Source organism: Heptranchias perlo, chromosome 37, assembly GCF_035084215.1.
Source record: "Heptranchias perlo isolate sHepPer1 chromosome 37, sHepPer1.hap1, whole genome shotgun sequence".
NCBI lineage: Eukaryota > Metazoa > Chordata > Chondrichthyes > Hexanchiformes > Hexanchidae > Heptranchias > Heptranchias perlo.
The window spans coordinates 11,644,338-11,657,962 of NC_090361.1; the positions used below are offsets into that span (position 1 = coordinate 11,644,338).

General features: G+C 46.5%; 1 protein-coding gene across 2 annotated transcripts in view; it reads right to left on the bottom strand.

The window, feature by feature from the left end:
* The window catches only part of LOC137304512 (adhesion G protein-coupled receptor E2-like), a 50,410-nt gene that overhangs the window by 32,394 nt on the left and 4,391 nt on the right, over nt 1–13,625 (bottom strand). For both annotated transcript variants that reach the window (XM_067973147.1, XM_067973146.1), the window contains exons 2-4: nt 9,952–10,044; nt 3,246–3,404; nt 730–879 (exon numbers count right to left, since the gene is read on the bottom strand). In XM_067973147.1, the coding sequence (XP_067829248.1) occupies nt 730–879; nt 3,246–3,404; nt 9,952–10,044 (402 nt within the window). The remainder of the gene's footprint in view (nt 1–729; nt 880–3,245; nt 3,405–9,951; nt 10,045–13,625) is intronic.

Consider the following 13,625-nt stretch of genomic DNA (forward strand, 5'->3'; position numbering starts at 1 on the left):
GGTCAAAAAGGTAGGTTTTAAGGAAGGTCTTAAAAGGAAGAGAGCGGAGTAGTTTAGGGAGGGAGTGTAGAGCTTAGGGTCCAGGCGGCTGCAGGCACTGTCACCAATGATGGGGCGAAGGGAGGGGGCTGCACGGTCTGAGGGAGCAATATAAGATTGGAGGAGGTCGCAGAGGTAGGATGGAGCGAGGCCAAGGAGGGTTTTGAAGATGAGGATGAGGATCTTAAACTTAGTGCATTGGAGGACTGTAAGCTAGTTGAAGAGCACAATGGGCCGAACGTTCTCTCATCTGCGGTAGTTTCTGAGATCCTGCCAATAAGTTTTTTACGCCATCGAGGGAGTTTGTTAGAAATATGAGAGTATACAGACCTAAATGTGGTTGAGATACATAAATAGTAGACTTATGTGGTAAAAACAGAGTGGTTGTTGGGGTTTCGTCAATGGTTCCAATTCAGCCATGCAACTTGCCATCTCCCGAGCCATTATTAAAGCCGAGCCCACAGAGCTGGACATCACCAAGGTTACCAAGGCTAAGCGAAATCAGGAAATATCGATTTGGAGACGCCAAGCTTAGTTTTTAAAAGATTGTGGGAAGAAGGAAAGGCTGAGGGAGCTCGGGCGTTCCATCACCTAGAGGTCCCGGGAAAGAATGAGTTGAAATAGGAGACTGTGGGATGACTCTGGTGTGATGCGGGGAGGTGGAAGGCCGTGTAGGATCGCTCGCCTTACCTCGACACCGAGTCTTAGTTAAAGCAAGGAAATGAATTTCTCCTGAAGACTCAAATCCATGGTTACAAGAGCAGTAGTAGCTTCCCACTGTGTTGTGGCAGCTTGCGTTCGGCCCACATAATTCACCATCATCATCGCACTCGTTAATATCTGAAATTAAAGGAAAACTAAAATGGAAATATTGAAAGTTACTATTTAAGTATAATTTTTCAAACTTTATTCATTCTCAGGATATGGGCGTCGCAAGTAAGGCCAGAATTTATTGCCCATCCCTAGTTGCCCCTTGAGAAGGCGGTGGTGGGCCTTCTTCTTGAACCGCTGCAGTCCGTGTGGTGAAGGTTCTCCCACAAGTGCTGTTAGGGAGGGAGTTCCAGGATTATGACCCAGCGACGATGAAGGAACGGCGATATATGTCCAAGTTGGGATGGTGTGTCGGTGGGGAACTTGGAGGTGGTGTTGTTCCCACACACCTGTTGCCTTTGTCCTTCCAGGTGGTGGAGGTCGCTGGTTTGGGAGGTGCTGTCGAAGAAACCTTGGCGAGTTGCTACAGTGCATCCTGTAGATAGCACACGCTGTAGCCACTGTGCACCGATGGTGACACATAATGATGTATTAGAAGCAAAAACAACAGCTAACTGAATTGTCTGTCCATTTAACCAGTTTCAATAAACAATTGATATATTAATACCATTACACCACCTGAGATCAGCTGACTTATCACTAGCTGTTGGTCCTGGTGTTTAGATTCAGCTACCCTTGTTTGGTGCTCAATGTCTATTGGACATGGGGAAAGGGCAGGGAAAAAGGATTAGCAAACAAATCAACTGGCTTTCTGTGGTGCTTGCTGCTTTCTCATCGCTCGGTATTAAGAGAGAGAGTGGCTGGGAGCTCATCAATGGCTCCAGTCCAGTTGTGCAACTTGTGATAGAATGAGAGGAAGCAGGTCTGCTCCTTACTCAACCTCAAAGTGGAATTTACAGCAATGGGAGCGTTCCCAGATTCTCAGTGTTCAATCATCAGCCCGCTGTATGACTCAGAGTTCCTAGAGAGCGGAGAGCTATAACTCATTAAATAAGGAACTTAAGGGTGTGAAGTATCTAGATGATGCAGTCTGTCCTCTGCTAGATTTCTAAAGGTGTCAGCTGTGGCTCAGTGCTGCACTGTTGGAGGTGCCGTCTTTCAGATGGACGTAAAAGATCCCAAGGCACTACTTCGAAGAAGTGCTCCATAGAAGCATAGAAACTTAGAAAATAGGAGCAAGAGTAGGCCATTCGGCCCCTCGGGCCTGCTCCCCCATTCAAAATGATCATGGCTGATCGTCTAACTCAGTACCCTGTTCCCGCTTTCTCCCCATATCCCTTGATCCCTTTAGCATTAAGAAATATATCTATCTCCTTCTTGAATACATCTAATGACTTGGCCTCCACTGCCTTCTGTGGTAGAGAATTCCACAGGTTCACCACCCTCTGAGTGAAGAAATTTCTCCTCATCTCGGTTCTAAATGGCATACCCCGTATCCTGAGACTGTGACCCCTGGTTCTGGACTCCCCAGCCATCGGGAACATCCTCCCTGCATCTAGTCTGTCTAGTCCTGTTAGAATTTTATCTGTTTCGATGAGATCACCTCTCATTCTTCTAAACTCTAGTAAATATAGGCCTAGTCGACCCAATCTCTTCTCATACATCAGTCCTGCCATCCCAAGAATCAGTCTGGTAAACCTTTGTTGCACTCCCTCCATGGCAGGGTCATCCTTCCTCAGATAAGGAGACCTGGCCAATAGTTAACTCTTAACCAACGTCACCTTGCTGTGTGCAAATTGGCTGCTGCGTTTCGTACATTACAACAGAGACTACACTTCAAAAATACTTTGGGATGTCCTGAGATTGTGAAAGGCGCTATATGAATGCAAGCCTTTCTTTCTTTTATTTCTCTATCTTTCTGTAAACTGGGCGTGTGCTGCCTGCACTGCCCCTCCATCTCGCCTAGAAACTCGGCAACCCATCCTAAGTTGAACCCTTTGCCGCACTGTTTATATCTATCTCTAGAGTTACAGTGGTAAATGCGACTGATTCCAGTTTTGAAACGCAAGAAGTAAATATAATTTGAAACAATCCAAGCGAATTAAATAGTTCCTGTGGGGGAGTCCGTCCAACAGCAAAGGACAGACAGACAGGCTGAATCAAGACTACACTTGCACATTTTATAGTTACGGGCACAGAACTGCCCTTAATCCTGTAATCTCATTCCCAAAGGCTGCAGGACAGTCAGTGCGGGAACTAGAAAAATCTAAGTATATATAGTAAGGGCTACTCTTTTAGACTGGGGGCTGAGGCAGATCGTTGGGGGCTGTGCTGTGCATCTAACTGTACCACCCCAGAACTGGGAGTGTCAGATACTGACGCTGGACGCCTAAAATGCAATGGGTGTCCCCATTCCAAACTGCAACATGCCTTACCGTGCTGACCAGACACAGTGAAAATTAAATCATTCAATGCGGAGTGGATATGATTCTTACCGACGCAGTCTGTTCTCTTATCAAAGTAAATTTCACCGGAGGTGGAAATGTACCCATCCTTACAGCTACAGCGGCCTCTGACCTGTGTATTGTAACACTCCGTGTTATCACCACACTCTCTGATAGCAAGAGGTTGATTCTTATCGCAGTCATCACCATCTGCAATGAAGAGAAGCATAAATGAATGGTCTCCTTCCTTTTTAAGTGACTAAAGATGAACAGTGGGTGACGGCAGACGGCTCAGCACAGGTTGGGTATCAAACCTGGGATGTTCCTTTTCTGTGTGGAGAAGCTGCTCGTTGAGGGAACTATTAGGGAGCCTTTAAATGCTGCATTTTGTTTAGTGTCAGCCTTGGCTCAGTGGGTAACACACTTGCCTCTAAGTCAGAAGATTGTGGGTTCAAGTCCCACTCCAGAGACTGGAGCACAATGTCAGATTCCACATGTATGCTGACCACACCCAACTCTACCTCACTTGACTCTTCCTCTGATTTGTCTCACTGCTTGTCCAATTAGCAAAAATTTCCTCCAATTAAATATAGGGAAGACCGAAGCCATTGTCTTCAGTCCCCGCCACAAACTCCGTTCCCTGGATACCAATTCTATCCCTCTCCCTGTCTAAGGCTTAACCAGACCATTTGCAACCTTGGTGTCCTATTTGACACTGAGCTGAGCTTCTGACCCCATATCCGCTCCATCACCAAGACCACCTACTTCCATCGCCCGTCTCCGCCCCTGCCTCAGCTCATCTGCTGCTGAAACCCTCATCCGTGCCTTTGTTACCTCTAGACTCGACTATTCTATTGGTCTCCTGGCCGGCCTCCCACCTTCCACCCTCCGTAAACTCTGCTGCCTGTAACCTCACTCGCCACCAAGTCTCGTTCACCCATCACCCCTGTGCTCGCTGACCTACACTGGCTCCCGGTCCAGCAACGCCTTGATTTTAAAATTCTCATCCTTGTGTTCAATTCCAACTCCCTCTCTCTGTAACCTCATTCAGCCCCACAACCCTCCGAGATCTCTGCGCTCCTCCAATTCTGGCCTCTTGCGCACTCCCGATTTCCTTCACTCCACCATTGGCGGCCGTGCCTTCAGCTGCCTAGGCCCTAAGCTCTGGAATTCCCTCCTTATACCTCTCTGCCTCTCTCTCCTCCTTCAAGCTGAACCTTAAAACCTACCTCTTTGACCATACTTTTGGTTGCCTGTCCTAATATCGCTGTATGTGGCTCGGTATCAAATTCTGTCTGATAACGCCCCTGTGAAGCGCCTTGGGAGTGCTGCACTGTTGGAAGTGCCGTCTTTCGGATGAGACGTTAAACTCAGACCCTGTCTGCCCTCCGGCAGGGCTGAAGAGGAAGATGAGGGGGAGCTTAAGTGGGGACACCACACCAGGACCACGATATGCAGAGAGGGACATTAGAATCAGAGAATCATAGAAGTTTACAACATGGAAACAGGCCCTTCGGCCCAACATGTCCATGTCACCCAGTTTATACCACTAAGCTAGTCCCAGTTGCCTGCACTTGGCCCATATCCCTCTATACCCATCTTACCCATGTAACTGTCCAAATGCTTTTTAAAAGACAAAATTGTACCCGCCTCTACTACTGCCTCTGGCAGCTCGTTCCAGACACTCACCACCCTTTGAGTGAAAAAATTGCTCCTCTGGACCCTTTTGTATCTCTCCCCTCTCACCTTAAATCTATGCCCCCTCGTTATAGACTCCCCTACCTTTGGGAAAAGATTTTGACTATCTACCTTATCTATGCCCCTCATTATTTTATAGACTTCTATAAGATCACCCCTAAACCTCCTACTCTCCAGGGAAAAAAGTCTCAGTCTATCCAACCTCTCCCTATAAGTCAAACCATCAAGTCCCGGTAGCATCCTAGTAAATCTTTTCTGCACTCTTTCTAGTTTAATAATACCCTTTCTATAATAGGGTGACCAGAACTGTACACAGTATTCCAAGTGTGGCCTTACTAATGTCTTGTACAACTTCAACAAGACATCCCAACTCCTGTATTCAATGTTCTGACCAATGAAACCAAGCATGCTGAATGCTTTCTTCACCACCCTATCCACCTGTGACTCCACTTTCAAGGAGCTATGAACCTGTACTCCCAGATCTCTTTGTTCTATAACTCTCCCCAACGCCCTACCATTAACGGAGTAGGTCCTGGCCCGATTCGATCTACCAAAATGCATCACCTCACATTTATCTAAATTAAACTCCATCTGCCATTCATTGGCCCACTGGCCCAATTTATCAAGATCCCGTTACAATCCTAGATAACCTTCTTCACTGTCCACAATGCCACCAATCTTGGTGTCATCTGCAAACTTACTAACCATGCCTCCTAAATTCTTATCCAAATCATTAATATAAATAACAAATAACAGCGGACCCAGCACCGATCCCTGAGGCACACCGCTGGTCACAGGCCTCCAGTTTGAAAAACAACCCTCTACAACCACCCTCTGTCTTCTGTCGTCAATCCAATTTTGTATCCAATTGGCTACCTCACCTTGGATCCCATGAGATTTAACCTCATGTAACAACCTACCATGCGGTACCTTGTCAAAGGGTTTGCTAAGGTCCATGTAGACCACGTCTACTGCACAGCCCTCATCTATCTTCTTGGTTACCCCTTCATAAAACTCAATCAAATTTGTGAGACATGATTTTCCTCTCACAAAACCATGCTGACTGTTCCTAATTAGTCCCTGTCTCTCCAAATGCCCGTAGATCCTGTCTCTCAGAATACCCTCTAACAACTTACCCACTACAGATGTCAGGCTCACCGGTCTGTAGTTCCCAGGCTTTTCCCTGCCACCCTTCTTAAACAAAGGCACAACATTTGCTACCCTCCAATCTTCAGGCACCTCACCTGTAGCTGTCGATGATTCAAATATCTCTGCTAGGGGACCCGCAATTTCCTCCCTAACCTCCCATAACGTCCTGGGATACATTTCATCAGGTCCCGGAGATTTATCTACCTTGATGTGCGTTAAGTCTTCCAGCACCTCCCTCTCTGTAATATGTACACTCCTCAAGACATCACTATTTATTTCCCCAAGTTCCCTAACATCCATGCCTTTCTCAACCGTAAATACCGATGCGAAATATTCATTTAGGATCTCACCCATCTCTTGTGGTTCCGCACATAGATGACCTTGTTGATCCTTAAGAGGCCCTGCTCTCTCCCTAGTTACTCTTTTGCCCTTTATGTATTTGTAGAAGCTCTTTGGATTCACCTTTGCCTTATCTGCCAAAGCAATCTCATGTCCCCTTTTTGCCCTCCTGTTTTCTCTCTTAACTCTACTCCGCCAATCACTATACTCTTCAAGGGATCCACTTGATCCCAGCTGCCTATGCATGTCATATGCCTCCTTCTTCTTTCTGACTAAGGCCTCAATCTCCCGAGTCATCTAAGGTTCCCTACTTCTACCAGCCTTGCCCTTCACTTTATAAGGAATGTGCTTACCCTGAACCCTGGTTAACACACTTTTGAAGGCCTCCCACTTACCAGACGTCCCTTTGCCTGCCAACAGACTCTCCCAATCAACTTCTGAAAGTTCCTGTCTAATACCATCAAAATTGGCCTTTCCCCAATTTAGAATTTTAACTTTTGGGCCAGAGGGGCAGAAGAGCCCTGCAGAAATTGAGGCCTGCAAAAGTAGATGCACAAGGGGCAAGATTGGAGTAGGGGGCCGAGTAGAGGCCTCCTCTACATCTGGTTACAGACATCGGGGCCATTACCACTGCTACTCCGGGCCTACTGCCATTCACCAGGTGGTCCCAGGGAGTGGCATAAACAGAGGCAGATGGGAGGGAAATAGGACGACAGTCTGGCCCCCACCCCATCACCAGCAGCCAGTGGGGGCAGGAGGAGGGAATCTAGGCTAGGGCGGGGGAGGTAGTGCTAGGCCTCACCACCCCATTTTCCTGCGATTTTGGGTGGAATAGCTGAGGAAAATCCAGCCCTATATACAGTGGGTACAGTGCATAATAGAATATAAACCTGATGGCGTCAATGGGCGCTAAATTGGGCCGTGTAGCGCCCGTGTTGCCTGTTTCGGTGCTACACGGCCTCTCCAACATTCAAGATGGCGTCTTGGATGCGCATTCAGGTTTCCTGCACCAGACATGCACCAGACGCCATCTTGGTTAGCGCAGGCGCAGGTAACGAACGCTGGAATCATGTAAAGTAGGGAGAAAATGGCTTCAATCAGTGTACGAAGCTGATTTAAAGTGATAGACACCATTTTGGGACTTAACGCTCAACTCTACGCACAGTCTTAACCTCGACCATCTGACATGTCTTAGAGTGCCTGGAGGACCCCCCACTGGCCCTATTTAAAGGGACCATGCAGGATTTACAGATTAGTGGCTGGATTATTGCTTCTGGCTGCCGAGACATTTGTAACTGTTTTTGGAGGTCTCCCAGACTTCAATACTAGGACGCAGGGACATAGCCTAACATTTAGAGCCAGGACGTGCAGGAGTGAAGTTGGGAAATGCTTCTACATGCAAAGGGTGGGAGAAGTTTGGAACGCTTTTCTGCCAACGGCAGTTGATGCCAGCTCGCTTGTGAATGTTAAATCTGAGATTGATAGATTTCTGTGAACCAAGGGTGTTAAGGGATATGGGGCTAAGGCGGGTATATATAGTTAGGTCACAGGTTCACCATGATCTCATTGAATGGTGGAACAGGCTCGAGGGGCTAAATGCCACGGCCACTTGCTGCCTCTTGGTATGCGCCACCTTCTCCTGCAAGAAAGCGGGATGTGTGCCTGGGTGATGTGCCTGTCATGGTTGAATAGCTGCCAGTGTGTGTGGCCTGTGAGTTGTGGGTGGGCGGCTTGAAACAGTGGTAATGTGTGAGGGTGAGAGGAAGCATCTGATTGGCAGAGTTGAGTACTGATGGAAAGAGTTTGTTGGTATGTGGGTGATGAGGGGGTGTAGTGTGCGGCTGGTGGTGCAGTTGGTCGGAGATGTCACTTGACAGTTGACCTCACTCACCTTGACCACTCGTGTCAAAGGATTGAACTTTTTCCTGCACTGCATCAATGTTCATGATGCTGTGCACCTTCCATTAACTTCATCCCCCGCTGCCTCCCACTGCCTTTTGGGCATATGTCTGGAGGGCCTCTTAACCCCGCCCCCCCCCCCCCCAGATATAGGATGTCTTTCCTCTGTCCTCCTCTTGCACCCAAGGTCTCTAGTGCATCAGCAGAGAACCTTGGTGCACGCACTCTCGCAGGCCTGGTACAAACTCAGATCGGCAGATTGGTGAGGTCTGGTGTGTCGATTGGAGGATGTGGGATTTAGTAGTGCGCAACCTTTATTCAATGTTTTAACATAACTCATCAGCATGTAAACATAGGGATGGGACCTGCATCTGTGTTTTACGTGTACGATGTCTGATCTCCATTCAGACTCCATGCAGACAGTAGACTGTTATTTTCAGCAGATAAAAGGTACCAGCTACCTTTAAGAGATTTCTAAGAAACATCCTCCCTTTAAGAGATGGCGCTCCCTCTGGTGGTGGAAAGTGAGAATTGCATTGATTCCACATCCAAGGCCAGGACAGGAACGCTGATTGCAGGTAAGTGCTCTGGTGGGTCCAAACTTGCGTCCTGCCCGCGCAGGGTCCATTGGGCGCGGGGGTGGTAACACATCACGCTACCCGCATCCAAAAACGGCCCCGATCGAATTTTTCCTCCAATGGCTCTTTATTGTTTCAAGCTTTCTTAAGTTTTAATCTTCAAAGCAACTTTATCTCTTTCCCAAATACATCTTCAACATTGACTCCCCCTTCGTATCTTTCTGAGCTCCTACTCACGTATCTCACTGTGGTAACCGGTCCACATAACAAAGATTGATGCCTGTAACCCTTGTCGAGGACTTCTAAAACGTTCCCTTCCGTATTTAGCTCTCGATGCGTCTGCGCATGCATTACCCTCAGAGGAGCAGGAGGGCAGCAATTTATCATTTGGAAATGAAAATGAAACAAATTATTTCCACTTTTCACACACTTGCCATAGGAACGTACGAACAGGAATGGGCCAGACAGCCCCTCGAGTCTGTGTCGCCATTTAATTAGATCATGGCTGATCTGTATCTTAACTCCACCTGCAAAAAGCTTTTTGGGGGAGAGAGTTCCAGATTTCCACTCCCCTTTGTGTGAAGAAGTGCTTCCTGACATCACCCCTGAGCGGCCAAGCTCTAATTTTAAGGTTATGCCCCCTTTGATCTGGACTCGCCCCACCAGACGGAATAGTTTCTCCACATCTACTCTACCAAATCCTTTAATCATCTTAAACACCTCAATTAGATCAACCCTTAATCTTTTATACTCAAGGGAATACAAGCCTCGTCTATGCAACCTGACCTCATAATTTAACCCTTTTAGCCCCCAGTCAACCTTTGACTCTTCACCTTGGTTTCCAAATATTCAAGAGTGGGGCATATTTTCTAATTGGAGAAGATCGTGTGTGGACATTTAATGCAATCACACTCCCTCTCTGCACTATTTTAAACATGTGTGGAGCTGTTTAAAATACGTGAACATAGTGCACAGAGGACTGTAGAATGAGTGCGTTAAGTGTTCAGATCCGTTACTTTGCCAGTTGAAATCTATATTTCCCCGCGGTGTTTCATCAACTCAATCAGACAGCAAACTCCTGGAACGCAGCTCACCAATGCAGTCTTGGTCCCTCGTGGGGGTGTGTTCACGTGAGCAGGGTTGAGTTGTAACTACAGACACGACCACAAGGTGACCAAAGTAAAGCACTGTCAAAAACAAAAAGGTAAAAAAAAAACATTGAAGATTTTGAAGAACATTTGGATTCCTGAACTGTCCTCGCTGACCTACACTGGCTCCCGGTCCACCAACGCCATCGATATTAAATTTCTCATCCTCGTGTTCAAATCCTTCCCTATCTCTGTAACCTCCTCCAGTCCTACAACCCTCCGAGAACTCTGCCTCCCTCTAACTCTGGACTCTTGTCCGTCCCCCACTTCCTTCGTCCCACCATTGCCTTCAGCCGTCTAGGCCCTAAGCTCTGGAATTCCCTCCCGAACCCTCTCCGCCTCTCTCTCTCCTCCTTAAAACCTCCCCCTTTGACCAAATGTTTGGTCACCTGAGCTAATGTCTCCTTCTTTGGCTCGGTGTAAAAACTTTTGCCTGATCACGCTCCTGTGAAGCGCCTTGGGACGTTTTACTATGTCAAGGGCGCTATATAAATGCAAATTGTTGTTGTTGATTCTCTATAGCAGCTTGAATAGTCTATTCATTCCCCCCTCCAATTTTCTTCTCTCCTGCAGGTACTGATCCATTCTGGGGCGCAGTTCCATAGGTCCTGATAGCCCTCTGATACATCAAGACTATTCTTCATCAGTGAGCTTAGACAGTGAATGAAAATTGGCTGTTCGACTACGGAAGCATCACAATTGAGCCTGATATTGTCCTCACTCAACATCAACATATATAAACTTTCTAAAAGGGACCACTAGATGGCAGTGACAGGCTGATTTTTCTGTTCCCCGGTACATTTTCACTGAGACCAATTGTACTACTCGAACTATTGGTCCCACTGAGGTTAGACACGGCCACCATGAATTAAACTTGGGACCAATCTGGTCTAGATAGCTCGGTACCAATCCTAGTGGCATATTTATCGACTAAGTCTATTGGAGGAGATCTGAATTGTCTGTTTCATTGAGAAATTAAGAATCGGCATAAAAAAATTGGCAAAACAAAATGTCCAGTGACTGTAGCAGAATCTGGGCTGCGGGTTGCCAACTCTGGTTGGACGTATTCCTGGAGGTTTCGTCACGTGACCTCATGCCTCCAACCGCCCCTTCCAGTCAAACAGCCTTTTTTCCTATCTCCAATGTTTTTATAACTAATAAATGAAAGTGATCAAAGAAAATGAAAAAAAAAAGCATATTTTTCCTCTGGGTTTCTTGCAGCAGTGTCCAGGAGATTAATCTTTAATTCCTGGAGACTCCAGGGCAATCCTGGAGGGTTGGCAACCCCTATCTGTGCTGCATGCTCTAAATTTCCTCACCTTGGTGCTTTCCTAACCTGCGTTCTTTTCCAATGGACTCAGATATGGAAGATCTCCTCAAAATAACTTTATATGTTTCTGCAGGAGCTTTCTAGGTTTCAGATAAACTGTGAAACCTCCTGCACTACACACCATTCCAAACCAGATTAGACCTGCATTCACTATCTTTACAGTGACTCACCACTCCCCCTGTAGCACTCTTATCAGAAGATCTTGGGTTCAAGCCCCCCTCCAGAGACTTGAGCACCAAATCCAAGCTGACACTCCAGTGCATCACTGAGGGAGTGCTGCACTGTCGGAGGTGCCGTTTTTCTTTTGATGAGACGTTAAAACTGAAGCCCCAAATACCCGCTCAGTTGGACGTTAAAGATCCCATGGCACTATTTCGAAGAGCTGGGGAGTTCTCCCCGGTGTCCTGGGCCAATATTTATCCCTCGATCAACACCATTAAAATAACAGGTTATCTGGTCATTATTATATTGTTGTTTGTGGGATCTTGCTGTGCGCAAATTGGCTGCCGCGTTTCCTACATTACAACAGTGACTGCACTTCAAAAGTACTTCACTGGCTGTAAAGCTCTTTGGGACGTCCTGAGGTTGTGAAAGGCGCTATATAAATGCAAGGCTTTCTTTTGTTTTCCTTTTTCTACATACGTCACAGAGTATCTAACAACTATAGTTTGCCCTGGTGGTTGCTATTATTCCTGATCCTGCCTTTTAGTACTGATTGTTTAATCCAGGCGTATCAATGGGTTTATAAGGAAGTGTATTCTTCTGTACTTCATCCTATATGTAATAAAAGGAGATGCACGTACACTGACTGGTATCTCTAAGTCGTTCCTTGTTACCCTGCGTTAAAATTGGTGGTTTGAGGCAAATTAGAACAGGCATTGTATGTGGGATTCCCTCTAGCTGTGACGTTATAGGGCTCTACAAGAACAGGAGCAAAGCATCGTGGGCAGCACTCTACCCATCCGTATGTTTGGATGAGAATTTTATGGTATCCTCGGAGGAGAAATTCTACATGGGTTTCTGTTGTCCCTAACCAATCATAAAACAGGGTATCAGGTAACGACTGAGAGGCAGCAACAAGTGCATTGATATAGGAATGAAGGAAAATGTTGCTTGAGGCACATGTGGGCAAGGATGAACAGCGGAGGAGTGAACATAAGAACATAAGAAATAGGAGCAGGAGTAGGCCAATCGGCCCCTCGAGCCTGCTCCGCCATTCAATAAGATCGTGGCTGATCTGACCCTAACCTCAAATCTAAATTCATCCACTGCCCCTGATTTGTCACGCTGCTTGTCCGACATCCAGTATTGGATGAGCAGAAATTTCCTCTAACTGAATATTGGGAAGGCCGAAGCCATTATCTTCGGTCCTCACTACAAACTCCATTCCTCTCCCTGGCCACTGTCTGAGGCCGAACCAGACCATTCGCAACCATGGAGTCTTATTTTAACAAGTGGGGTGGAAAGAAACTGTGGAGCTTTGGTTGACTGGTGGCCGGAGGTTATTTATACATAACTCAGGAGATTAAATGGCTGTGCAAAATTGGGCAGATTGTACATGGTCTGTGGAAGGCTTTACCTGGTGCATTTTTAAATTAAAAAAAAATTATTCATGGAATGTGGGCAAGGCCGGCATTTATTGCCCATCCCTAATTGCCCTTGAGAAGGTGGTGGTGAGCCGCCTTCTTGAACCGCTGCAGTCCGTGTGGTGACGGTTCTCCCACATTTTTACACAGCTCTGGGTGAAAAGTTCATGACTTCCCTTCTTACTCCTGACTCTCTGTTTTTTTAACCTCGTCCTCTGATATTTTAATCCTTCACCACAGTGAACAGTTTGCCTGGACCATTTTTTAAAATCAATTTCCTTCATAATCCTGAAGCCTTCAATTAGATCACCAGCTCTATTCCAAAGGAAACACGCCCAACTTCCTTAACCTTTCCTCACAACTTCTTTGCTTGTCTCTGTTCCCATTCAATGGAGATAATCTACTTCCTATGATCATGTAACAGGAACAATACTTATTGGTCTAAATAGATCTGACCAATACCTTCTGGAGGTAACTTGGTGAGTACATTGATAAACTGATGCATGAAACATATTTTGGTTGTTATGTATAACTAAAGGGGCTTAATTTCCTTTGACAGTGCACCTTTTAATCGTAGAATCTGACAGAACAGAAAGGAGGCCATTCGGCCCATCGTGCCTATGCCGGCTCTTTGAAAGAGCTCTCCAATTAGTCCCACTCCCCGACTCTTTCCCCAAAGCCCTGCAAATTTTTCCTTCTCAAGT